This window comes from Erigeron canadensis, chromosome 8 (genome assembly GCF_010389155.1).
Source record: "Erigeron canadensis isolate Cc75 chromosome 8, C_canadensis_v1, whole genome shotgun sequence".
Taxonomy (NCBI): domain Eukaryota; kingdom Viridiplantae; phylum Streptophyta; class Magnoliopsida; order Asterales; family Asteraceae; genus Erigeron; species Erigeron canadensis.
In genome coordinates, this window is record NC_057768.1 from 46,990,021 (window position 1) to 47,017,329 (window position 27,309).

At 31.4% G+C, this 27,309-nt stretch overlaps 3 protein-coding genes across 3 annotated transcripts; 2 read left to right on the top strand and 1 right to left on the bottom strand.

Moving 5' to 3' along the window:
• Positions 1 to 336: 336 nt before the first annotated feature.
• LOC122611003 (RING-H2 finger protein ATL29-like) lies at positions 337 to 1,483 on the top strand. Its single transcript, XM_043783954.1, has one exon. It carries the CDS (start codon positions 337 to 339, stop codon positions 1,366 to 1,368), a length of 1,032 nt encoding a protein of 343 aa, XP_043639889.1. The 3' UTR covers positions 1,369 to 1,483.
• A 12,800-nt stretch (positions 1,484 to 14,283) lies between these two features.
• On the top strand, positions 14,284 to 17,550 carry LOC122578053 (transcription factor bHLH94-like). The gene is made up of 3 exons (XM_043749921.1): positions 14,284 to 14,872; positions 15,771 to 16,202; positions 17,069 to 17,550. The coding sequence occupies exons 1-3, from the start codon at positions 14,336 to 14,338 to the stop codon at positions 17,177 to 17,179; spliced, it is 1,080 nt and encodes a 359-aa protein (XP_043605856.1). The 5' UTR covers positions 14,284 to 14,335; the 3' UTR covers positions 17,180 to 17,550.
• Positions 17,551 to 18,715: 1,165 nt separating this feature from the next.
• LOC122611004 lies at positions 18,716 to 19,468 on the bottom strand. Its single transcript, XM_043783956.1, has one exon. The coding sequence runs from the start codon at positions 19,466 to 19,468 to the stop codon at positions 18,716 to 18,718; it is 753 nt and encodes a 250-aa protein (XP_043639891.1).
• Between the last annotated feature and the right edge of the window lie 7,841 nt (positions 19,469 to 27,309).

Here is a 27,309-nt window from a genome sequence, read left to right on the forward strand (position 1 = left end):
CTTCTTATAATTAAAATATATGCATTTGCCAAAAGTCGAAGAAGTATCACAATGTTACAAATTTAATAAGTGTCATTAATTTGGGCTGAACCAGTAATTGAATAATGAAGCCCACAATATTTGGTTGGGCTAGTCCTGTAGATAGTACTCGTAAATAAACTAAAAAGATGCAAAATTATGACCACAAAATATGTGAATGGTTGCTATATTTTATACTCGTATTTAACAAGTAGAGTGTCGCATGATTCTCGTTTCAGTGATTTACGCCAAACTATATATGTGAAGAGGAAAAAAACGAAACAATGCCTACGTTATCATATCTTTCATCTCATACTCATGAATAATGATCTCAGACCAAATAATCTTAGAATCTGTAAATTCCGTTGTTTCCATTCTCCTAAAAGGCCGGAACGTTTTATCTCCGGCCTATTTTCCGAACAACCTGCCCTTCGGGAAATGTCGACAGGCCCCACACACGCCCCATCACCAACGATACCTTACACTTCTCCACCTGTTACGGTCATTCTAACCATTATTCTTCTCCTTTTCTTCTTTGTCGGTTTTTGTTCTATATACTTTTGTAGGTGTTTCATGCATAATTTATTTTACACATGGCAACAACGACAGAACCCCTCCAGGACCCCAACGGGTCGTGGAGGGGATCGTCTACATCACGGGCTAGACCATTTGATCATAAGATCTTTTCCCACATTTACGTATTCAAGTGTCAAAGAATATCGAAAGGAGAATTACGGGTTAGAATGTGCGATATGTTTAAGTGAATTTAAAGATGAAAGCGTCCTTCGACTTTTAACAAAATGTTGCCATGTATTTCATCAAGATTGTATTGATCTTTGGCTTGCATCACATAAATCATGTCCATGTTGTCGGTGTAGTCTCGACATGCCTTATGATTCCCCCGAAAAATCCCCAACTTCGGTTATTAATAGTAGTGCTAATTCTATCCATGATGGTCGAGAAAACAATGATTCGCATGGAGATTCTATTGCTATTGATATTAATGAAAATCGTGAGAATATTGAAGATAAATGTGAAACAAAAAAGGATCAGAAACATGTGGTAATTGATGTCGGTCAAGATAGAAGAGAGGATAATCTTAAGACGACGAGAGATCAAGGATTCACGAGGTCTAAGTCCACTGGACATGCAATTGTTAGGAATTTTAGAGGACGTGAAAACGACGAGAAGTTTATGTTAAGGTTGCCACACGATGTGCAAGCGAAGCTTATTCCGAGACACAATTGGACAAGAAGTTGTACTGAATTCGGAGAATACAAAAGCAAAACCTCGTCTAGTCATACCGGATTCGACAAGGTAACACTAGACAAAGATGGACATAAGACCTAGCTAGGATAGATATAGGACCAAAATCTAGCTACTAGTAATTTTCTTTTGATTTTTAGGCAACTTTATGTATTCGGCATTGTATTTCTTTTGTGAAAAAGGGAGAAAAATTATCAGATTAAAGGATTTCATAAATGGTCTCATCGATAAAATATTGATTGAATTCTCCTTGCTATGGGCCATCGGATGATATATAGTAAGCCAAAAAATAGCAGGCTACACTTAGTGGGCTAAACCTTTCTCCTAGAAAAGAAAACTTAATATCAGATAGCTCATAAGCCCATAAAGTTTATCCAGTGACATCAATGAGTTTTATCTTAAAGTAAAGGTTAATTGTTTTAAAGCATAAGTTATATTGCCATAGTAACGCTAACAAGCTTTAGTTAAATACTCCCCTTAACCACTAGGTTAACCCAGTGGTCAGGGGCGTTTCACTAAAACCTGCTATGTGGGGCCTCGGGGAGTTTATTCCAAGGTCTCGAGTTCGAGCCTTGGTAGGTTCTCCTCGATGGTATTTTCCAATAAAGAAGGTGGTATGGTGAGAAAGACTATTTAAGATCCGCTTAGTGTGGGACTCTTTCGTTGTGTGATTAGCACACATCATACGCGTCTGAGGTAAAATTCACTTGTTAAAAAAAAAGAGTTAAATACTCCCCTTAACTAAGGGCATTTTTTAGATGTCGTTTGAGTGTTTGACATGATTAATTTTAATTTAAAACAGTAAATTCTAAATTTCCCTTGTAATGCATTAAACAAGAGATGATGATTTTTTTTTTTTCATATGACTTCAAATTACAGAGCTTGGTAATGATAATATACATGAGATCGAGATACAGATTTTAATTGTATGATATAGAAAGGGTTATTACTTATAATGGTCGAATTAATTTTGGTGATCGAGTGTACGGTACCAATCAGACTTATAATAACTAAACCAGCTGTTGAACTGAATTGGTAACGTAAAATGGCATTTCTAAATATGTAACTTTTGATGACTCAAAATCAAATTGGAATTAATGGAGAGAATGTCATGTCGACCACATTGAAGGTCCGTTTATGGCAACTATATTTCACCCGGAAAGATAACAGGCTAGCTTCATTATCCTTTCAAACGGATTGCTATACTGGACAATAATTTTTATAACTGCCACCACAAATGGTACAAGCTGCATTTATAAACCAGAGAAATTAGGAACCATTATCTGTATTTTAAAACAGGGTAAAAAAAAAAAGTGACACACGATGAAGTCTGTTTTTTTTTTTTTTGCATGTATTCAAGTTAAGGGTAATAAACTCGACTTTTGTGTGCACATTCGGAAGTTACAACTCTAACATGGGGCCAACATTTCATCATATATTTTTTTCCTTTCGAGTTACAGGCTGGAAAGTTCAAAGTCCTTGTAACTAGCCCGTGCCCTGTAGCAGTAGTGAACTAGGATATCCAGTTTTGGTCGAAAAGACAAATGGTCTTGCCGTATGAACTTACAATTTTATGATTGAGTTGGTCATGTGATTATGTCTCATTTCATAGTAGAGCTAGCCAATATATTCTATGATTATTGCTTGGCTTTCACTTTCTTTTCAAGTACGAGTATATGCTATTAAAGAAAAGTATATTGCAATTAATATGACAAATTAATTATAATGGCTGCTGAGACCAAATAGAATATCATGAGCTGTGTTTATCTTGTTAATCAGTGTGGTAGTGTCGATGCAAATACAAACTTGTCTCTATATTCAAGTGAGACACACATGAACTCTCCTAGCTATCTATATGATTATGATATATATTCACATTGGTTCTGTAATACATATATATGATTGGAAGCTCTTTGTCCACTTGCCAATATATTGCTCCCTAAAAAGACACTAGCTAATTGCATTTACTTTTTTTTTTTTTTTGTGCGTATTGGAGTTTCATGCTTAAATAATGCCAAGCTAGTGGGTATAGTATTTCTTTTGGATGTACATTTGGTAATTAGTACTATATAACATGTGGTATTACACTTTTTTCTCTCATCTTTCAATTTACAGATGGGAAAGTAGTGATTTTATCGGGTTCACGTGATGGAACCGGGATGCTATCGTTGTACATTGAATGTGCCCGTTTTTTTATTTTTTTATTTACAGAAAGTGTAAACTGATGAAAAGTAACATTGTTCTATGTTAAAGTGGCCATGTACGCTACATGCTTTCTCAGACAGTTGGTGTTTGATACCATTCACTTCTGAAAATATGATATATGTACTGGAAATATATATACATAACTTTTGAAATGTTAGTAACTACTTTCTGCCAAACTGGAGATTTGTTATAAATTATGGAGATGTTAAAAACTGTAATTTGTAGTGAGGAATCATGATGTTGCAGGATACCGGAAAGAAACTCCAGGACAGTAAACATGACTGGGTAACGTTATGTCGTAAATATGTGCAAGCATTAATATTGTTAATTTGCTAGAACAGTACTGTAACTTGTAGTAATTTGATCTTCATGGAGTTATAGATTCATACATTTAGTATGTGTAAATTAATGACAAATTCAATTCAGTGATGCTTTTCAAGGAGACTATTAATTTGTGGTTTCTCAATTGATACGAAGTTTGTGTCACCACTCATAGTTTCGTCAATTATACTTTTACTGCATTTGCAAATTAACTTGTAGGTTTAAGTTTTAATTAAGTTAGAAGTTATACCCAACAATTACTGGCCTATTAATTTGTGCCGCTTCTACTTCTCTGTTCAGGCAGGTTTTAGGGACTCAAGCTTTAAGCTTTAATTTAACGGCTCTTTTGATGGTTTGGTGAAACTACGATCTGGTCTGCTTCGATGACATCCCAAAAAGTGAAATCCTTTTAGACAATGTAATACATCCTCTCCCTTAATTAATTTGGTAAGATTAGATCGTGTAATTTAACATGGACGACAGAGTGGTAACTGTGCTCGTAATCCCCTTTACGCAAACACCCTTTGTTTGGTATCTTAATTGCTAAAGTCTATCACTGCGCGCAGTTCAAAAATATTACTCCAATTAGAAGATATGGTAAAAAATCAATATACATTTGCAGATTATCGATTAATCATTTAATTAACTTTATCGTAAACAGACAATAATCCTAGTTCTGTATTGTTAAAAACATAATTAATTTTGACATGGGCCGGTTTCATCTTTTGTAGCAAGATGTAAATAATACTATATATGCTGGTCTTTTTTGGATTCAGATATAGGTACTGTACGGTACTTTTATTCATTAGAAAAATGATTAATAATGTAAATAGTTATTTGTTTGAATGAGGGAACACATTGCTTTGAAAAAAGAAATGTTAACATACAAATGGGTCTTTTCCCATCTGTCAAGATGTACATATACATATATAAGTTAGGGTCCAGACACCATATGCCCATAGATTTTAAGAAGTTATCGCCATGTACAAATATATATATTGTGTAGTAGTAGTACTACTGGTTTTGCCTTGGATTTGCATTCTAGTGATGTCAAATATAAATGAAATTGTACACTGTTATGTTGCAGTTGGTCAGTTTGTGATCTTTGTCTTGAGATGGTAGATATGATGAAAATGTGAAAGAAAAAAAAAACAAGTGATGTGAAATTGTGAATTGTGTGTGTGTGTGGTGAATGTGAATGATTGGTAATATATGAGATAGATGGTAGATGATGCTGCTTGTTGTCACATGGATTTTACTGGCAGGAGGAGGTGTCAGACAGGTTGGACCATGGTCCAAGTGAGACCACCCCCACCCTCACCCTCTCATCAGTCATCTTCACCACAATACTACTGTTCTTAGTCCCACCTCCTTCTACCCTTGCATCCTTGCTTGGCTCAGTTTTATATGACTATGAGAGGCCCGGTAAATTAAATTTAAATTGATGCTTTTTAATTTGTTACACTGACTTCTTAGACATTGTAATCTATTATTTACAGTATTTATTTATCTTATGTAATATGTAATCTAATGTAATTTTGATTAACTTTGTGCCAATAGCATAAACTTAAGTTGTTTAAGTTGAGTGGATATTACTAAGACATGGCCGCCATTGGCCACATGCTAAATAAAATTGATCCTATTACTTAATTGGTTAAGGGGAATTAAACATTGCACCTCTTCTTAAATGACCATTTATCCATACGTGTTCTATTTTTCCTTGCAAACTGGAAAACCAAAAATGCCTGATACTACTCATATACATTTGTATTTGTTAGCCAGGCAAAGTGCCAAAGTGTTTTTGCATTCCCAACCATCCACAAAACACATCGAAAATTCGAGTTACAATAATACCCCTTATAATCCTATTACATGATATCCGATTAAAAGGAACTCACCACACCAATAGCTTCCCAATGTGACTGCCATCACACTGACCACCACACTAGTCTCCTAATGGATCACGTGTACCAGGAATCCCATTCCATAGTGGTATGACCATATGACTACACGAGGCACATATACACTATGAAGTACTCGTAATAATTTGAACTTTCAAGATAATTCTAGCTCCGCATGCAAACTACAAAAATATGTCTCAAGCTATTCAATATTTCTTAATTAACAGTTAATGTAGTGACGCAATAAAAGTGTCACTAAACCATAGTTTTATCTATACTTCTGAAATTAGAAGCTAGGTAGATACAATATTCTTGTATGAGGCTTAATATTGCAGTGACACATTTTACTTAATAAAGTATCACTACATCCGAGTTTTAGTGACATTTTGTTAAAGAGTGTAGAGGCAACTATCACTGAATCCGAGCTTTACCTACACTTTTTATAAAGCATAAATGAAACTATTTGTCAACTACACTAATACAAGTGTGAGTAAAAATGGAGTGGATAAAATTTTTTACCCACGCTACTATATACCAATAAAAAGTGATACTAAAGGTGTAGGTATGATGTCATAGTGTTATTATTATATTTTTATTTGATTTACATTATAATTAAATAGTTTTAAGACTCGATCTATTCATGAAATTGTTATCACACGTATCTTGTTAAAATCATTTCGGTCTTGTTTGCCCTTATTGATCTACAAGTCGTTGGTTTGATTAGAATATTGCAACATGAAGTCATGAACAATTATAGATGAAGACAAATATTTCGTTTGATATGCATTTTCTTTTGTGTTTTTCTGATTAATGTTTGTTGTTAAATCCTGATGAAATGTCCATTAGTTTTTCTCTCTATGAAATGTCTAGCAGTTTCTTCTCTTTGAAAAATGTGAGGAAATCCATCCAATAAGACTTTTATTAAAACCGGTTCAATCCCCATTGACTCATTGGGCCTTACCGGGTGGACCGCTCTATTTTTACCTTGCTGCAATGCTTTTTGCCTTTTTCATTTTCAAATGTGAAGTGGAACTAGTTAACTTCTAAATTAACATGCATCACTCAAAGATATACTTTAAATAATACTCGTAAATGTTAAATTAACTTCCTAAAAATGAAGCTTTTCTAGAGTACATTAATTGGTGTCGAATTTCAATATTATTATTGTATTGAACTTTTGTAGGCCAAACCAAATTTCTTTTTCAACGTTCAAATCATTGAGGAGTAGATTATAAGTACTAAAATTATAACTTGCCATAGTAACAATCTTTGGAAGAATCGTACTTGATTTGACCAAGAACTTTAGAGTTAATTAGCCGAGTTCGCTATTCTCTTGACATTATGGTAGAATAATCTATTAAAAAAAAAAAAATTTAGCTAAGGTTACGATCATAACATCAAATCGGCTGAACTTTGAACTTTAGGTTTCCAAATTACGAAGTTGAAACTCATTCTTTTTACTTATGTTATAAAATTTTCAACTATTTATTGTCTATTCTTGTATGTTATACAAACGAACCATTGCGTTGCTTACGTGACGTTTTTTTTTACTGTTAATTGAATTGGAACCATATAAGTATATAATATGACGATATGACATGGCTAACATTCATGGCAATAAATAGGAAGAGAATCGTATTTAGGCTATTCGGAGAACGTTGATATTTTTGTTCAATTGTACTACAATCATATCGGACCGTAGTATCCAGGATTGTGTTTGGATTTATCTTCATTATCTCAAGATATTTATCTAAAACGATTGTGAATCCGACCTTTTACCCGAAGATCTTGTTTTGTACAAGTTAACTTTTGAGATTCATTTTTACATCATATATATGCAACTCGCGATTTGATTATATTCAAAAAACTTATTATTACTCCCTTGATTCCAATGCAAAAATAAATGAATTAACAAGACACATGTCTACATCACTTGCTTCATGATTAAAGCCACTTTTGAACGTAGATTTTATGTTGGCTCCAAAATTTTAGAATCAAATAATGAAGTTAGTACTATGGAAATAATTATCGGGAAGAATCTTTATAGAAAGAAAGCCATATAATAGTTGAAATCAGAGGCTACAAAAGTAGGCTATATTCATCTACATGATGAATCAAGGTTGCCAAGTTCAGAAAAACTAGAGCTTTTAAAGGGCGTGGGACAAAGAATCCCTCCCCAAGTGCAATTATATATGGGGGTGACCAGAGAAAATTCCATCCCCAATACCCACACACATACATGTACAATATGTGAGTTGTATCAAATATTAAATATTGGTAGCAATTAATGTGATACATATACACGCATCATATATCTAATCATTGACATATTGAATTGCATCGTCATTCTTACTGTCTTTCGACTTGCATTTATTTTCATTTAATATAACTGTTTTTTGCACGCTCACATATAACATGAATGATTTCGATTGGTACCAACTACGGATTTTTGCCAATGATAATAATATTAGAGTTCATTTTACTATGAGAATATATCCGGCTATTCACCATTACGCTCTCTGACTTCAGAGCTACTCCGCTTCGTTTATAGTAAATCAAAATGTAATCATATACGCTAATGACTACGACATATCAGACTAATTTGTAAGCTTAAACATGCATATATTTAGAAATCTAATGTGTTAGTTATAAATTTCACGCATTCTCTCCTCAAATCTTAAGTTTAGGCTTAATAGATTAATAATCATATTTATTAATTAACAATTTCTATATTTTTTTACCGGTCCCTTCTTAGGAAAAAAAATAAAGTTCTTTAATAATGACAAAATATGTAATAGTTGTATCAGAAAAGCTGTACTCGGTAAATATGATGTTTTTGGATCTTCTTACAAACATCATTCTTGAGAGTTGACCTAAACAATTAAAGCTGGCGTCCGACACGACACGGTAAGATACGAACACGATAAGACACGAACACGATAGGGTTAAACACGAACACGACACGATAGCTAATCGTGTCAGTTTTTCCAAACATGAACACAACACGATTTTTAACAGGTTACACGATAAGGGACCTATTAAGAGACCTGTTAAGGGACTTGTTAAAAGTTACACAATAAGGGACCTGATAACGTATCTTATTGTGTTTTAACGTGTCTTATCGTGTCTTAACGTGTCTTATCGTGTCCTTAACGTGTCCTTAACTTGTCTTTAACGGGTCTTTAACGTGTCTTAACATGTCCGTATATATATACTACTTATCTTATCGTGTCTTATCGTGTTTTAACATGTCCGGCCTGTTAAGACACGATAACTATTCATACGAAACACGTTAAGGTCAAACACGAAATACGAAAAAATCAGGTCGTGTCGTGCTAACAAGTCCGTGTTGGAAATTGCAGGCACTATAAACAATTTAAGATAAATACTTTCCGCCGTTCAATTATTTTAGACAAGATAAAAATGTTAATTATGGTAAGGGTGGTGGAACTTGGTAGTACACTTTGAGAGACAAAATCATCGCCAATAATATATAAACAGATCACATAGTAAAAGTATTACATTGATTTAGACATTAAATTTCGGGTTAATACTTTTAATAGAATATTAATTTATTTCATACAAATCACATTAATTCATTTCATATTAATCACATTAGTTAATATAGATTTGGTGTTAAACCATAATAACACCATTAAAATTTTGTGAATAATATAAATTTAATGATATTTTAGTCAATGGATTGATCTAAACTGGAAGATATCTTTCATCTCGATTTCGTTTGGTACCATCATTGTATCGTTCAAGAAATAACTTTAGACAACTTTCATAACATATCTAACAATAATAATAAAAAAGATTCTTAAATTGTTTTCTAGATAAATCACCACCCTTAAATGAAAAGTCACTTTAAATTAAGACTTTTAGATTGTTTTGATTACATCATCTTCTTTATTTAGATTAAGATAATTACTCACCTTTGACTATGCCTTTCTAATTACACCTACACCTCGTTTTTTTTAACGTCATCATCATCATCACAATAATACTAACATATTGTACATCTATTGAATCTTTACATATTTATCTATGATTACATTATATTCATGATCACGCCAATTTTGTTTTTAATATTTTTTGAAGTTCTATTATCATCTATTTTATATAAAAAATTGTATCTATTTGATTTATAAAATTTTAGATTATTTTTACGAGAAATTTTACCATATGTTTATGGAGTCTTCGATACTAACATATATAGAATTATCACAACAATAACATAAATTATTTTTCAGCGGGTAGTGTATTAAAATATAAATGTATTAAAAATGCAAATGTATGTCATTAAAAAAATTTAACATGCAAATCATTATATACGTTCACCCGCGTATTACGCGAGAAAATAATCTAGTTAGCATAGTAAAACACATGGTAATCATGTTGATTTACTGTGTTCAATATCAAAACTTTCAAATTTTCATTATTTTTCACCCTTCGACAACAGAACTAAATATAAAGTTAATAAGTTAGTAGGATCACAAAGTTTTTTAGACCCTTTAATTGATAAATTTAATACATTAATTAGTAACCATATATATTAAAATATTAGATGGACGAAAAAACCATCAAAAAGGCTTTAGCCCATTTGGTTTCCGGTTGCAAAGAGTGAAAATCTTAACTATATTACTATGACACCTAGACATATGAGGTAGCATCTCAGGATGAGATGACAATTGTAAAGTGAAAACCTTTAATATGTGACATCTAGGCGTATGATGTGACATCTGAGAATGAGTTGACAATTGAGATGATAATCGTAAAATGAAAATCTTAACTACGTTATGGATGACATCAAGGTGTATGAAATGGCATTTAAGATGACAAACTTCTAAATACAAAATCATATAAAACTGATACATATAATAAAAGTTGATATGATGAATAATGAGAGTATTACATGGTAAAGGTGTTATATATATAAATTTTAGAGTTAATTACTTAAATAGTACCTAACGTTTGTACGATATTGCTGGTATGATACCTTTCATTTCGAAATAACGCGGATCATACCTAACGTTTTCAAAAGTCCACTCGGATCATACTGAAACCAAACGTCGTTTGATGGCCGTTAACCCCCCCCCCCCCCCCCCCACCCCCACGTGACTTGCACGTGAAGAGTAAAGATGTAATATCGCGTTTCTTAATTACTTAAATGGTATCTCAACGTTTGCATGAAATTCATCTTTCAAAACAAAAAAAAAAAAACAAATAATAATAACTAACCATTAGGTATGAAACCAACAATATCGTGCAAACGTTAGGTACCAGTTAAGTAATTAAGAAACACGATATTATATTTTTACCCCTCACGTGCAAGTCACGTAGGGGTTTTTTAATGACCATCAAACGACATTTGGTTCCACTATGGTCCGAGTGGGGTTTTGAAAACGTTATGTATGATCCGCGTAATTTCAAAGGGAAAGGTATTAAACTAGCAATATCGTGCAAACGTTAAGTACTATCTAAGTAATTAACTCTAAATTTTATTACAAAACCCAAATCTCTACTCCTTAATAATGCAACCCCCCACCCCCCACCCCCCTGAATTAAATATTTCTGTTGAATACCTTATTTGCCCTTAGACTTTTTTGTTTTTTTCTTTACGTAACTAACCAAAATCCCAAATAAGCAGACTGTCTTTCCCACTACTGCCGTCGTATTGCGCGAGAACTATGCTCATGGGTGATAAAGAGAAACATAGGGATATATGATACACGTGACAGGAGGTAAAGGTGTTGTGCTAGCTTTTCTACCTCACACAAGTCTTCACCCGTGTTAGCCCCATCCTTCGATTATTATCGACAACTTTGACCTGCTATCTATATGTTTTCTCCACAGCTTTTAACCTGCTATTTTTTTTTTAACCTCAATTAAAAATCCACAGCTTTCGATTATTATGCCTTTTTTAAAAATAATGACAGGTCGGGTTATGGTCGCTTTAATTAGCTGAATTTCTTAGTTAATTAGTAGCGGATAATTAGTATTATTCTTTACAGCCGATCGTATCGATTGCATGAGTCCTAGATGGTACTTAAAGTTTTTGTTAGTGTTTTTCAATGTTAACTATATCTACTTTTTTATAATGCAATTTTGTATAATCTACCACAAGGAAGAAATTTTATAATGCAATTTTGTATGTATTAACTATATCTACTTTTTTCCTTTTCATTTTTAGCAAGCAAAATTATAAACATATCTTTAAAATTTGTAAGTATTATATTCTAACTAAATAAGGATGGAGGTGTCCCAAGCTAGTTTCATCTTTGATTCGACAATAATTTAGGTGGTGTTTTGTTAGACTGTAATAAAATAATAATTGTTATTGATAGAACAAAAAAATAGACAAAAGTATGTAGAAGACTATGTGAGCCGAGTTGAGATTCTTCTATCGGGTTTTCACTTTCTTATATTCTCTCAAAGTTGAAATTTCTCAAAGAAAAAAGTAATAGGTTTTTAACTTTATTTTATGAAGAACTTTTCATCATATTTATAATATCAAATTCATTTTAATTTAATGTGTATATATATAGAAAAGTAATAAACCAAACTAACAGATTAACCTAATAATCAACCAAAAAACTTTATCACATTATATGAATAATAAGTGAAATCCACTTATTCTTTTTCAATATGCCAATTTTTATCATCATATTCTTAAGTTGATTTATCATTTTTCATATATATATATATATATATAGTAACACTCCTGGTAAGAAGACTCTTAAAATAAGAACCGGTAAGAACACTTAAAAACATCATTTTGATATATAAAACTAACATAGTGCATAACTAATTATCATTATTTAAGTGTTTAACAACACATAGATCCGTCAAAATTGAAAAAAAACACGTTTTTTGTTGGATGTATCATTTTAATGAATATGCATCCAAGATGGATGCACAAAACAAAAAACATGATTTTCTCGATTTTGACAGACCAATATATTGTTAAACACTTAAATAATGATAATTAGTTTTGCACTATATTAGTTTTATGAACTTTTAATTCATCAAAATAAAGTTTTTAAGCGTTTTCACTATGCTCTTATTTTAAGGGTGTTCTTATTTGATTTGCCGATTTGGTTGGATCAGTGGTTGGAGTTCATGCCTCTGGAAACAGAGGTCATGGGTTCGATCCTCATGCCCAGCAAGACTGGGGGTCCTTTTCTACTTATGGTAGAACCTGGAATCAACCACTCTACCTTTGGTAGGGGTAAGGCTGTCTACATATCAACCTTCCCCATACACCGTCGAAGACTATATTGAGACCCAAAACCCGTGAAAAACGACATTGGGAGTTACTTTACCTCTTATTTGATTTGCAGCCTATATATATATATATATATATATATATGAAGATAATTGAGCAATCTCTGATTAAATATTATCACGAGACGGACTCCTATTATGTAAACATTGTAATTACATTCTCATTAAGTTGTCTATTCCACCTAATGTTAAAATACCGGAAATTTTTTTTTTGCTTAGTCCAAATTTCATAATAAATAATTCTTTCTTATGTATTTTTTTTTATAAATTAAACTAATAGCTTTGAATTGGAGTATGTTTGACAACATTAGTCGAAACCGATTATTAGATAGAGTTGGAAATTGAAACTGTTGTTAATGTAAAAATGTTTGTCAAAAAGTTATGAGAGTGTTGGATTTTTTTAAACTGAAATACTTGTTTGTTTCAAAACAATTAGTTTATAGATCATAAAGACCAATTGGAAAATATCATAAGTTGTTAAAACAATCATATAAACCACTATTTTATATAATGTTGGGAATTTATGATACTTGTTTGTATTGAAGTTTGCCACATGTGGTTTTTTTAGATTAATGAAGATTCAAATTGTGCTAAATGTAAATTTGGTGAGGGTTAGCTATGTTATACCCATTACGAGTGGGGAAGTAAAGCTTTTAGAGCGTAGTCAGAATTTGATTCAATGGTGGGCGCACCAAAGTAGGTGTGTTAGCAAGTTATTCATTCGTCATTGGGTGATAGTCTAGTGATTAGGGAGTTTTCAACTATGTGGTTTCTTCTTAGGGGGTCATGGGTTCAAATCCTGCCACATGCAAATGTGGTGAGTATCACATGAGAGAGCAAACCCTTTAGGGCATTGGCAGGATTTGAATCCGGCGTGGGCGCATCAAAATTGAGGGTGTTAGCCTTTATCCGTTTTGCCTTTCAAAAATAAAATAAAAAGATAAACAAATTATTTATTCTGTCTTACAAAACCCGTTAATTTAACTAATTAATAAGCAAGTAAAATAAAAATGCAGAAGAGTTCACACAAAAAAAATTAAACTATTGAACTTCTAAACCAAGATCATGCATACAATATAGTGAAATAAAACAACAAATAAAGAAGAAATACATACCTCTTAAAAGAAAGTGGAATGTTAAATTATGTCACGCACAAGAATCCAATTCTATAGTTTTGAATTTTTTTTTTTTTTTAATTGAAATAGTTGTCACAATAATCTTTTCTTACATGTATAAATATGAAAATATAAAGAAATAAAATATATAAATAGATATGTGTGAACAAACACAAAAGCCTAAAGTTGGCTCACATTAGATAACAAAAAGAGGAGAGCATGGCTTTGGAAACACTTTCTTCCAATGAACTCCTCAACTTCATAATCTATGACACCATCTCTGCTACCCCTTTTACCTACTGCAATGACTCCTCTGAAACCACTACTACTCACACTAATTACTTCTTTCATCACCTTGAGAATCAAAACCCCGCTAATAATCCTCCTCCTCCTCATCAAGAAATTTTATCAGATGCAACAACTGCTGCCATGGATATTCTGAGCTCTAATTCTTCATTAACTACAACCACTGAAAAGATGTCTATGGCAGTTCAAGCTTTTTGTAGTAGCAAAATCCCAGTAGACAAGCTGAGTAATAATAATAATAATAATAATAATTACAGTGGTCAAAATTTAGGGGTGCAAAATGGAGGTGGTAAGAAAAAAAGAAGAAGAAGGCCACGGGTTTGTAAAAACAAAGAAGAAGCTGAAACTCAAAGAATGACTCACATTGCCGTTGAAAGAAATCGCCGGAAACAAATGAATGAACATCTTGCCGTCTTAAGGTCTCTCATGCCGGAATCTTATGTTCAAAGGGTACGTAGTGCAGTGTGTGAATTAATTCTTCTTTTTTTTTTTTAATGTAGCTAGCTAGCTAGATCCAATTTTATTTTATTTTTATAAAATGTAGGGTTTTTTCGGAATATATATATTTTTTTTAATCATTGCTTCTTTTTCTTTTGAAGATAAGATTTTCTTTAGTACATGAAGAAAGAAACAAAAAAGACATTCGGATATGTCTCAAGGATTTTTGATTTAAATTAAACTTTAAATTTAATTCAGCAAAAATAATTCAACATTAATTTTTAATTCACCTTTTCCTCTAGCTAGGGAATTTTCCAAATTGTTGTTTTTGGGTTGGTAGAAAATGCAATGTCGACAATCCATATGCATCCACACATATATGTTCTTTTCAAATGAATAAGATAATTAATTTCATTAATATAATTAGTACCTAGCTAGTTACTATTATACATACTTAATATTCAAGTTTTGTATGTTATACCACCTTGGCTAACTAAACTTGTTTTCTGATAAATAAATCATGACATGTTTTCTGTTAACTAAATTTCATAAATCAAGTTTGAATTTGTAACTAGAAAGCTTGACTAACAGTAATAATATTGACATTATCTGGCTTAGCTATTTCAATTCTCTCTCATGGTACAAAATCTTAAACAGTGTAATTAACAGTGGTTCATCTGTATAAAAAGCAATTCTCTTCTTTTTAGAGATCCCTTTTCCTGTCAATTTGTCGGATGCAATGAACAAACAATAAAGTGCCAAAGTTTTTGCAGTGTTTACATGGTTGACTTAAGTTACATTTATTTTGGACTTAAATAATTAAGTTCAAATCAATTCATTCCCAAACACACTTAAATAATTATGACAACTCTACCCCTTTTAATTTCTTAATTAATTAATTACTTTGTAGGGTGACCAAGCTTCTATAGTTGGTGGTGCTATAGAATTTGTGAAAGAGCTTGAACATCTCTTACAATCTCTTGAAGCACAAAAGTTCATCTTGACTCAACAACAAGAAGAAGAACAAGAATTAGCTGAAGATGGAAATGATAATAATTTCACTAAGTTATTATCATCAGTTGCACCCCCATTCTCGCAGTTTTTTTCTTACCCACAATACACTTGCTCTCAGATTCCCAAGTATACCTCTAAAAGCAAAGCGGCCATTGCAGATATTGAAGTAACTTTGATCGAAACGCATGCTAATCTACGCATTTTGTCACAAAAACGGCTGGCTCAACTCTCGAAAATGGTGGCTTGTTTTCAAACTCTTCATTTGTCGGTACTTCATCTCAATGTTACCACCTTGGAACCATTAGTCCTCTACTCCATAAGTGTCAAGGTACTTAATTAGTTAAGCTAATTCAATATATATATATATATATATAGTATAGTGTTTATATATAACAATGCAATGTGACAATGTTGTGTAATGCAAAATTAGAAATAACCCTTGCATTGTATCGATAACATGATAATTGGTTTAAGAATTACTAGTTTTTGCATAAGTATACACAAAAACAAATTACTGTTCATGTGTATATTGTTCATGCAAAAGTGGATGGTTGAAAATGACTTTACAATGGATGACTTCACAATGCAAGAAACCCAGCTTTTTGAGTACTTTCCTTTTTTATCATTAGACACAAATTTCTTTTTCATTCTTGGAAAATAGTAAAACTTTCATCATGGTCAAGGAAAAAGAAATGTAAGAAAGTGTCCATATATCAAAGCTTTCTTTTAACCTTTTTTTTTCCCCCGAATATATGGCATTATATACCAAAATATTAATAGGACTTGATTTCAGGGTTCTTTATGGGGAAAACAAGAAGTCTAATGGGGAGGGTATTTTTGGGAATTACATCAGGTAAGACCTAATTCTGTTAATGTTTTGGAAATGATGGGTAGAAAAGGATGTTTTTTTTTTCCATAAATATTGATGTTTCCTAGTTTTAGTTTGTTTGTCTTGGAATTAAACTTAAGGAAATATTCAAACATGGAGTATTCATTCTAGTCAATTCTAGAAAATATATAAATGCTAAGCATTATTATTTTTTTTTAAATAACCTAAAAATTCTTTTAATATCATTAAGACTTGTGATTTGTAATCCATTTATTATTTTGTTTGTTTTTTCATGTAACATGAATTTTAGAAAGATTTTTATGCTAACATATATAACTATAAAATAAAATAATGTATATATATAGGTGGAAGAAGGATGCAGACTAAACTCAGCAGACGAGATTGCAGGTGCAGTCCACCAGATGCTCAGAATTATTGAGGAGGAAGCTACCCTATGTGTTGTTGATTCTCTATAATAAAACTAGGAAAAATAGTTGCTGCTTTTGTTTTTACCATTTTACCCCTGTTGGGCTTTTGTAAAATCAGCATAATGCCACCCTCCCGCCCTCCCTCTTGTTCTTGGTGCACAGTACTAGGATTTGATAGCTAGCTGCTAGTATTACTTTACTTTTTTTTTTCTTTTTTTTTCTTATGTACTGTAAGAGTAGTACGTACGTTTAAGCTAGATGTTTTCAGAAATTAACGACTGAGTGATGTGAGTTGAGTAGTACGTATCGATGAATTATTATTTTATGTTGTCAACATATATAAATAATTTAATTACTAATTGTCAAATGTAATATTATTGGATTGAAATAATGTTGAATGTAAATTATTAGATAAACTATATATACGACTTGTATGTATATGAGCTGAATTTTTTGTTTGACAAAGAGAAGATGGTCGATTTAAAAGAAAATACAAAGTACAGTCTTGGATAAAAGTCAATGAAAAAAGGCAAAGAGAAAGACAAACAGTAAAGCAAAATTCCCTTTTATTTTTGCATTTTTTGGTTTATATATGTATAGATATCTTAAAATATGCAATTCTCCACACAAGCAATGCCAAAACTTTGGGGAAGAGAAAATTAATCTGAAAAGGAGTTGTTATTTCAGAGTCATGGATGCAAATATCAATGTGTTGTTGGTCTTTAGAAAATGAATCCAAGCAAAAAGTTTAATAGATAGATAATCGATCGAGAAACAATAACATTCACGGTGTAAATTGTTTGTTCATTATGATGTAACTTTTAATGACATATATTACAACTGCTGAAACATATTTTACTACCTCCTTTTTAAGCTACTACTTGGAGTTCTACGTACGGTTATAAGCTATGAATTGGTGCTTTCACCCCCACTCTCCGTCATAACAAAATGTTTCCACTATATCTCAGGAGTAATTAATCAAAGGAGGGTTGGTCCTCACATCGGCGTGACTAGCTTGACATGCACCATAGTGGACAAGAATTGCGGTGTTCGGATTCCCTATGCCGATCTGCATCTTGCATTATGTGTGTTCTTTAATCTTAACTCAAACACACAAATATAGCTAAAGAAGGGGGATTCTTGGTTGTCCTACAACCAAAATATTGTTGGGTTTTAATCTTACTATGATGAACAAAATCACAGGTAATATATGAATATACTTTCTATTAGATCGTAACTTGCAATATTTGTTCATACGAAATTTACAGACGCTTGACCATATATATAGATATCGAAAAGACACCATGAAACAGTGTGTTGTTTCATGAAACGGTGCCTATTCTAATAACCGACTCCAACTGACAATAACCGACTCTAATGGACACCCTTTGATGTATCGGTGTGTCCCTTCCTTTTGGTTGTGTCCCTTGCCAAGAGTCACACCCTTTTATTTATTTACATAATACACACTATATATTCCAACTTGACACATTTAAACCAAAGATTTGGTTTAACGTTCAATACTCCCCCTTAAACTAAACTTTGGTTTAAGACGGGTCTTCAATCTTGCTTGGATTTTGCTTTTTACAGCAAGGCTGAATCTTCATCGGAGTGATAAACGAGGTGTGATACTTCATTCTTGTCTTTCTCCTTCCATTTGATACATTCATAAGCAAGGTGACCAAATTCACCACAATTATAGCATCTCATTTTATTCTTGTCTTGTTCTCCTTGCTTCGTATCTCTTCCTCGTCCCTTTCCTACTTTGTTAAAGTTTCTCCTTCTTCCTTGATTGCTTGAACTTGCCATCAAAAGTTTGTCTTGATAATTTTCCTCATGTTCATCTTGACTTTTGAGTCGTTCTTCAAAAGCAATTAGTCTTCCAACGGCTTCTTCAAACAACATTTTGTCTAAATCTTGACATTGTTCGATAGACGTCACGATAGGTAGAAACTTCTTCGGAACAGAGTTAAGTAGTTTCCTTACGAGCACCTTATCTTTCAAAGTTTCACCAAGGCCTTTAAACTTGGCTTTTATACTACTTAACTTTCCTCCATAGTCGCTTACTTTTTCATTTGCCTTCATCCTTAGCATCTCTAGTTCACTCCTCAAGGTTTGCAGTCGTGCCTTTTGAACTAGATCCGCATCCAGATACTTGACTTTGATCGAATCCCATACTTCCTTTGCACTTTCGTATTGCGCAACTTGCATTAAGACATCTTGTGGCAATGTTTGAAAGACCATTGCCGTTGTTATATTTTCTTTCTTCTCATCCACATTATCTTCGGTACTGATTATTTCAAACAAACCACGAGCCTTTAAGATTGATTCCATCATGATTGCCCATGTTGTGTAGTTTGTTTCGGTCAATTTCGGGCATTGAAGTGCTATGTTCTGCTCTCGAGTTGGTGTGGATCATTTTCCCGTTGTCATGCTTGTTGCCTTCTTACTTGCTTTCTTTCTTACGTGTGATCGTACGATCGTTCTTACTTGCTTTGAAACTCGAAAGTTTCTCTTACTTTGATCAAAGTTGGTCTTTCTTACTTACTGTGAAACACTAAAGTGTCTCTTTGACCAAAAATGATATTTCTTACTTACTTTGCAACACTAGCGTTTTTCTAACGTACTTTGAAATTGCTAGAGTTTGCACTTACTTACTTACTTTGAAACACTAACGTTTTTCTTACTTACTTAGGAAACACTAGAGTTTTCTTACTTACTTTGAAATGCGAAGGTTTCGTTAAACAATGGGTTCCTAAAAAACTATAGGTTTCTTCTTACTATGAACCACAAGGATTCGGTCTTACTTCTTACTTTGTGAACCACGAGGGTTCAGTCTTACTTCTAGTTTTGTATATTCCTAATTTAAAGGAATGATTTTCTTCCCTTAAATAAAATTATACAATAACTTTAATTTTATGTTCTTACTTTGTAACCCCAATCAATTGGAAATTTACTAATCCTAAAATTAAATAACTTAATTCAAGATTTCGTTTTAAATCTTTCAAATTTATAAATTTCTAATCTAATAATGAAATATATAAAGTGAAAGAGAAAAGGACTTATTCAGATTTGATTGTGTCTTCTGTTGGTAAAGAGATAAATGGTGTCCCACTTGTTGACTTTTGCTTACAATCACATACAATTGGTAAAGCCAAAATCGATCACTCCTTATCTTCTTTATTTCCGATATTTTTCTTTAAAAGAGCAATACCACCAAGTCTCCTGTTTCTTGCTTCCAATCGATCAAAAACACAATAACGGTTAAGCCCCTTTCTTCAGATTGCAATAGAGATGAAGATGATTCAATCACTGTCAAGTTTCTTTCTATTCTTCCACAGCCACACAAAACGGTTGTCCTTTCTGGTCACCAAAAGAAAACATCAAATCGATTTAGGGTATTACGATCCCCTCCTTTCTGAGATCGGCGGTTGTTTCTTTCCAGTGGTGTCTGGTTAAAATATATGGCGGTGGTGGTTTTATAAGAATGAATCGCACCCCTCTTTCTTTCGTCTTGCGGTAAAAGGATTGCAATTCCCTTGAATCGAGCCTGATGCTCTGATACCAATTGTTGGGTTTTAATCTTACTATGATGAACAAAATCACAGGTAATATATGAATATACTTTCTATTAGATCGTAACTTGCAATATTTGTTCATACGAAATTTACAGACGCTTGACCATATATATAGATATCGAAAAGACACCATGAAACAGTGTATTATTTCATGAAACAGTGCCTATTCTAATAACCGACTCCAACTGACAATAACCGACTCTAATGGACACCCTTTAATGTATCGGTGTGTCCCTTCCTTTTGGTTGTGTCCCTTGCCAAGAGTCACACCCTTTTATTTATTTACATAATACACACTATATATTCCAACTTGACACATTTAAACCAAAGATTTGGTTTAACGTTCAATAAATATGGGTTAAAAGTGTGATGCAAAGAAAAAACAATATAACGCTGATATATATAGATAATACTTGGTGCTCGAAAGAATTTGCATTATATATTCTGTCATGAATTTCCAGTACTTTGTACACAGATATTATCACTTGCCATTTGCTACATGTAATTTCCAATTAATACTTTGTACCACTTGTACATGTTATGCAATCACACACCTATTGTTCTTCAAGAAAACTACCAAAATTTGAAATTAAAGTAACCTGCAGAGAATATATCGAAACGCACCTATGGAGTATACAAAGAGGGACAACATTGTCCACATTATATAAAGATCATATATATATATATATATATATATATATATATGGGAAAAGGGAATATAAAGCTGTCCGGTACCTAAACTTAGGTGTGGATCCCTTCACATACTAATATTTTATTATTTCTTGTTTAATGAATAAATGCATGGGCCCCCATAATTTTTATAGATTAAAAAAACAATATGTAAGTATTCCACATTTAAGCTTAGATATCAGACAGCCTTATATTCTCATCCCTTATATTCCCATCCCATATATATATATATTGTAGATAAACATGGCCCTTATAAGTTATAATGCAAAAAGCATGTGCCCATAAATTGACATATCACCACAATGTCACCATCTTCTTCTAAATGGCTGCTTCTTTACAACTCACTAGAGATTTATGCTCTGTCAACGGGGGTAAAAAGGTGCTCAATGATTCTTAGATTAATGCATGTAAGCTCGATCATATATGTATTTCAGTTAATTTGCAGCCCAAAATAAACAATTTTCAAAACCTAGTTTGAAATTCCAATACTTGTTGTAGGAATATATATGGTTTACATATATACTAGTACTAATATCCGTGTGTGATGCACAGTTGACTCATAATATTTATATTAGTTAGATTTTAATTGCTTAAAACTAAAGATACTATAATATACCTATAATTTTGATATAATATTTATAGTATGTTGATCCAATAATGTTGTAGTGGGAAAGAAAATTATTTAAATATTTTTCTACCATCTAATCATCAAGAAGCAAAGTAGTACCCTCGCAAAGCTTGTCGCGAAGTTCTAAGACTAATTCCTTTCTAATCAGTTGTTCGGATTCGTTTATCTTATGAACAATAACACAAAACAATATAAGTAATAATAATTTTTAAACATCAAGAATATAATTATAAAACATATGTAATGCAAACCTCTTGATCAGTAAAGATAATCTTAATTGTTTGGGGTAACAATGGATTAGAAAGAGAATCTTTTTCCCACGTTCAAATTATATGCAAACAGATAAAATAATCAATTGTTTTGAGGGTAGTATCATCTAACAACATATCGATAATAGCTATTGTGTGTTCGTTATTAGCCATTACGTCTGACCAATTTCATCAAAAATGATAACATAAAAACAAACACGAAGATATTAGATTAAATTCTTTGTGAAAAGAAAAAATAAAATCGCTAATATATATGCATATAAAACACACCATACGCATAATACAAACATATTTTATTATTCAAAATAAGAAATCAACCACACAAGAATATAAAAATTAGTACTCATATTAATTAAGTTACTACAATACCTTGAATTAAACTTTTGATCTCAAATAAAAACTATTAATGAAACCGTACTTAAAATTATACATTATATATATAAGTTAGAAAATAAAGGGCTGTAAATTAATTAACAAATAAAGGGCTAGGCGTCTGACATTTATAGTAGAATAAGAATACTTGTAGTAGAATATAAGAGTTGTAGTAGAATTAGGAAAGTCTATACGATAAATAATCTATATCTATCTATAAACAATATAAGACAGTGGTTATCCTGATATTTTAAAGGCATCCACTTCAACTTAAACCTATTTTTAAACATTGACACGTAGGATTTTTTCAACATGACATCTCCATATTTGTTTCCCACAATATGTTTATAATAATATAAAATAATAATAATGATAATGATAATGATAATAATAATATATTTTCTTTACTATTGTTTTCAATATATTATTATCGATCTTGGATGTAATAAAATCTTCTAATAGTGTTATCATAGTTATATAAGTGCCTTCGCAGGTGATTGTTGCTTTTAAAAGTTTTTAAAAAATGATTTTGCTTACTTCTTAAATTTTACTCTACAAATTTTGTTGTCAGATGATGTATTTTTTACTAATACAAATTTTGTTGTCAGATGATGTATTTTTACTAATATATATTTATATATTTTATTTTTTTAGAGATTAATTACATATTAATTTACAAAAACAATGAGATGTTATAGTCTTAACTTTCATTACACCTTAACTTAATTTTATATCTATCAAGAGTGCATAAGATATAATATCTAAATCTTTCATATCATTTGTTGTTTGAAAGGTTTAATCTATTAGATATATAATTAGTTTTTTTTTTTAATTTAACTATGAAGTTCATAAAATAAAATAAAATTTAAATCAAATCTCGAATATAATTAACTAACTATTTAATCATTGTCATCTAAAATCAAAGACTAAATAATGCTTCATTGTCATCTCTTCATTTCCAGCTCGACATGTCTTTGGATTTTCACTATGTCAATCAAAAGACAAAGCGATCAAAAATAACCATGTTGGTATACACGTTTATTTTGGTTTTTGACCGTGCCTATCAAAAACTGATTAAAACTACCATGTTGATTTATACGTTTATCGTGAACTAATAGTTGATCTTTATAAATTGGGTTGTTTAACTGAACTTTAAGAATTTTGTAACCTAACATATTCTCACTAAAAATTTCGTATCATTATATGTTAATTATGCAATAAGTATTTTACTTTTTATTCATGTACTTTTAGAAAAATAAACGTAAATATTACTCCATATAATAGTATGCTAACTATACAAAACAGTCAAAACTTAATTGATTATTCTCAATGTTAATATTAAAACTTTGATAAAATTTAAATTAACAATCGCACATCGTGCGGGTAAAAAATCTTGTTTATTTATATATACATATATTAATCTAAATGGTTTCTTTTAGTAAATATAACTAAAAGGACACGTGGCGTTTTAATATTGAGCCACATGTTAATCAATAGAGGCTTTAATCCTGTTTTAGTTTATTGGTAGATGTGAACAAATCCTACAAAACCGTACGTTGTTTTGATTATAGAAGTTCGACAATACATATATGAACTTAATAACACTAAAATTTCTGAATTCATTAATCCATCAAACAAGAATTTCAAAAAGTAATCCGATCCATACGGTTTAGTTTAATGAAACGACTCGATCAATCTGTAATTAGTAACTACAATAAGAATCTAAACATATGTTAGACACGGATATAGACAGACTAATAATATGTACTCGTATATGGTAGATATATTTATCAACAAAATATATCATGTAAAAAGCAGATCGAGAATTAGTGAGTTTTGTTATCATGAAAAAGGTCTGTTAACATACAATATATGGATCTATCTTATACTTCGTATATGGTTACATCAAAAATGATATTAGCTTAAGCCCGTTTAAGTATAACTTAACTAGACGAATGTCATACGGCATTGATGGTGGTAGCGGTGACGGCGACAGATAGCGACGATGACGGCAATGTTGGTGGGGTGGTGGGTGGGGCGGGGGGGATTGCTCTCTTAGAGTAATCACAATGGACTAGTTCTCACTAGTCCTTGGCTCGTTCTTGGTTGGAGGACGAGTGCACACCACTAGGTGTGACTCGTCCTTGGTTAGTTCTTGAGCCACTAGTCCCCCCAAGGATGAATGAAACCTTCATTTTTTTATTTTTTATTTTATTTTTCTTTGGTTAGATAGAAGTGTAAAGTGAAATAAATGGTGGGTCCTAGACTAGTCCTGACATTGTGAGTATTTTGGAGGATTAGTCCTTGGTTAGTCCTTGGGCTGATGTGAAGCTGATGTGGTGCTGACAGAGACTAGTTCTTGGAGAATAAGTGTCTACAACTGTGAATGCTCTTATAGATGAGTAAAAATTTGGGAGAAATGATATTATATTATACAATTTGATTAACTTATCACAAGTTATGCATAATACCTATATATAGATTTTAAGATAAATCGAGAATCAAAAAATTGTCGAGAACTACGAAAATTATTTTAGATCAATCATTTTTTTTAATTTAAAAATGATTATTTAATTAAAAGCGTAAAATTGTGAAACTATTTTATGTATTACCAGTAATTAAAAGAATTGCTTTGTAACCGTTTTGCCACTATTTTTGGGAAAACAAAACCGATGTGGTCATGTGCAATTACACATATATTATTAAATAATTTTATGTTGACTATCTATCATTGTTTGGCCATTAATTGTAGTTTCATTATTTTTGAAATCCTCATTATTTCTTGTACGTAAACCTAATTTTGCACCAGAATTATTTTTAACAAATGTTTGACAAATAATTTACTAACAATTTGTTTATACATATATGAAAATTATATTTTACTTCAACCTTAACTTTTATGAACACATGTAAATGCCTTTTAATACTAATGGGTTTATACATATGTGTACAAACTCAACATGTAAATATTTAATAGTTACATATTAGTACAAATGTATAATTGATACATGTGTACACATGTACACATGTGTACTTAAACATTAGATATATATATATGTATTTTTTTTCTCAATAAATTAACAACTAAATGTGTACGTTTAGACAAATTTAATTAACAATTATATATGTAATTAATAATTACATGTGTACATATGTAGTTTTGTTTTTTCACATGTGTTTTCATATGTAAATTTCTTTTAGATTTTTCGGTATGTAAATGTAAAAGGTTAGAAGACTATAAAAATAATTGAGTAATTCAAAGCATCAAAATTTGTCTAATACTCGATCCGTATTAAACTACTCGTGTGGTTGTTGTGGTGTACGAGTTGTGCGGTATCAAAAGTCGGAATAGAATAAGTCAGGTGATAATAGTGCATCTCTTAAATGTGTAAACGAGAAAACAAAATACGTAAGTGACTAATGATATCAATCAAAGACAAAATTCCTAGATTACCCTTTTTTAATTAATAAATGGTATATTTAACTTTTTTAATTATTTAAATGCCTTAAACAATGGTAACCTTTGATTAAATTATTTAATGGTTAAGATTTAGTTCCCGCAGTTCTTGACATTTATTTGGTTCTCGTTTTATCTTTTGACTATATATATATATATATGGGGATGAGAATATAAGTCTGATGGATACCTAAACTTAGGTATGGAACACTCATATATTATTTTTTTAATCCATAAAATTCATAAGAGCCCAAACATTTATTCATTAATTAATTAAGAAATATTAAAAAGTTTATATGTGAAGGATTTCACACCTAAACTTAGGCGTCGGACAACCTTATATTCACTTATATATATATATATATATATATATATATAATAGTTATCATAATAGTTATTACTATTGTTGCATAATTTTTTTTATCCAAAAGTGTAATTATTGAAAGCTAGGGACAAAAGATGTAAGTGACTGTCAACGACAAGGATGATTTATGTAATTATATATAATTATTGACATCAATGAGTGGACTTTAAATTTAATATGGTCCATTAGATTAATCTATTGCCTCATTTAAACTCTTCCTTTTAACAAGGACTTTATCTACAAGTTTGTTGCTTTGTAATAAAAAATGTGTGCTTAAACTATACCTTTTTAATATATGCCATATTAAGGTTCCCATTTAAAAAGGATAGTTAGTTGGCAAATTAAAATACATGTCACTATTAAATGTTACCCTTATGGTCTTATCCCTTACCTTAAACAAAATTTACTTTCACCGTACATTTCGATATCAACAAACTAAAGAGAAATCTATGACTATTTAAAATTCAATTTTATATGTTTCCCTCCAACAATTACACAAACTTGTGTGTATATATAAAGATACATTTCTAAGCTTTTTCTACAGTATTACTAATTAAATCATTAGCTTTTCAAATCATTGAAAATACAGATTCAAACACAATAGCTCCAAACAACAAAACAAATGTTACCTTGTCATTTAACGATTTCAAAAAACAAAAACTCGAGGATAACTTGAAAAAATGGAAGTTGGAAGAAGTGATTGTGCTTAGCGATGCGGAAGATGAAGAAGTTGACGATTTGCATTACGATGATGATGACAAATTTCCGAATTGCATTACGATGGTGACGATGATGATTTTCTTTTCTTACATAACTTTGT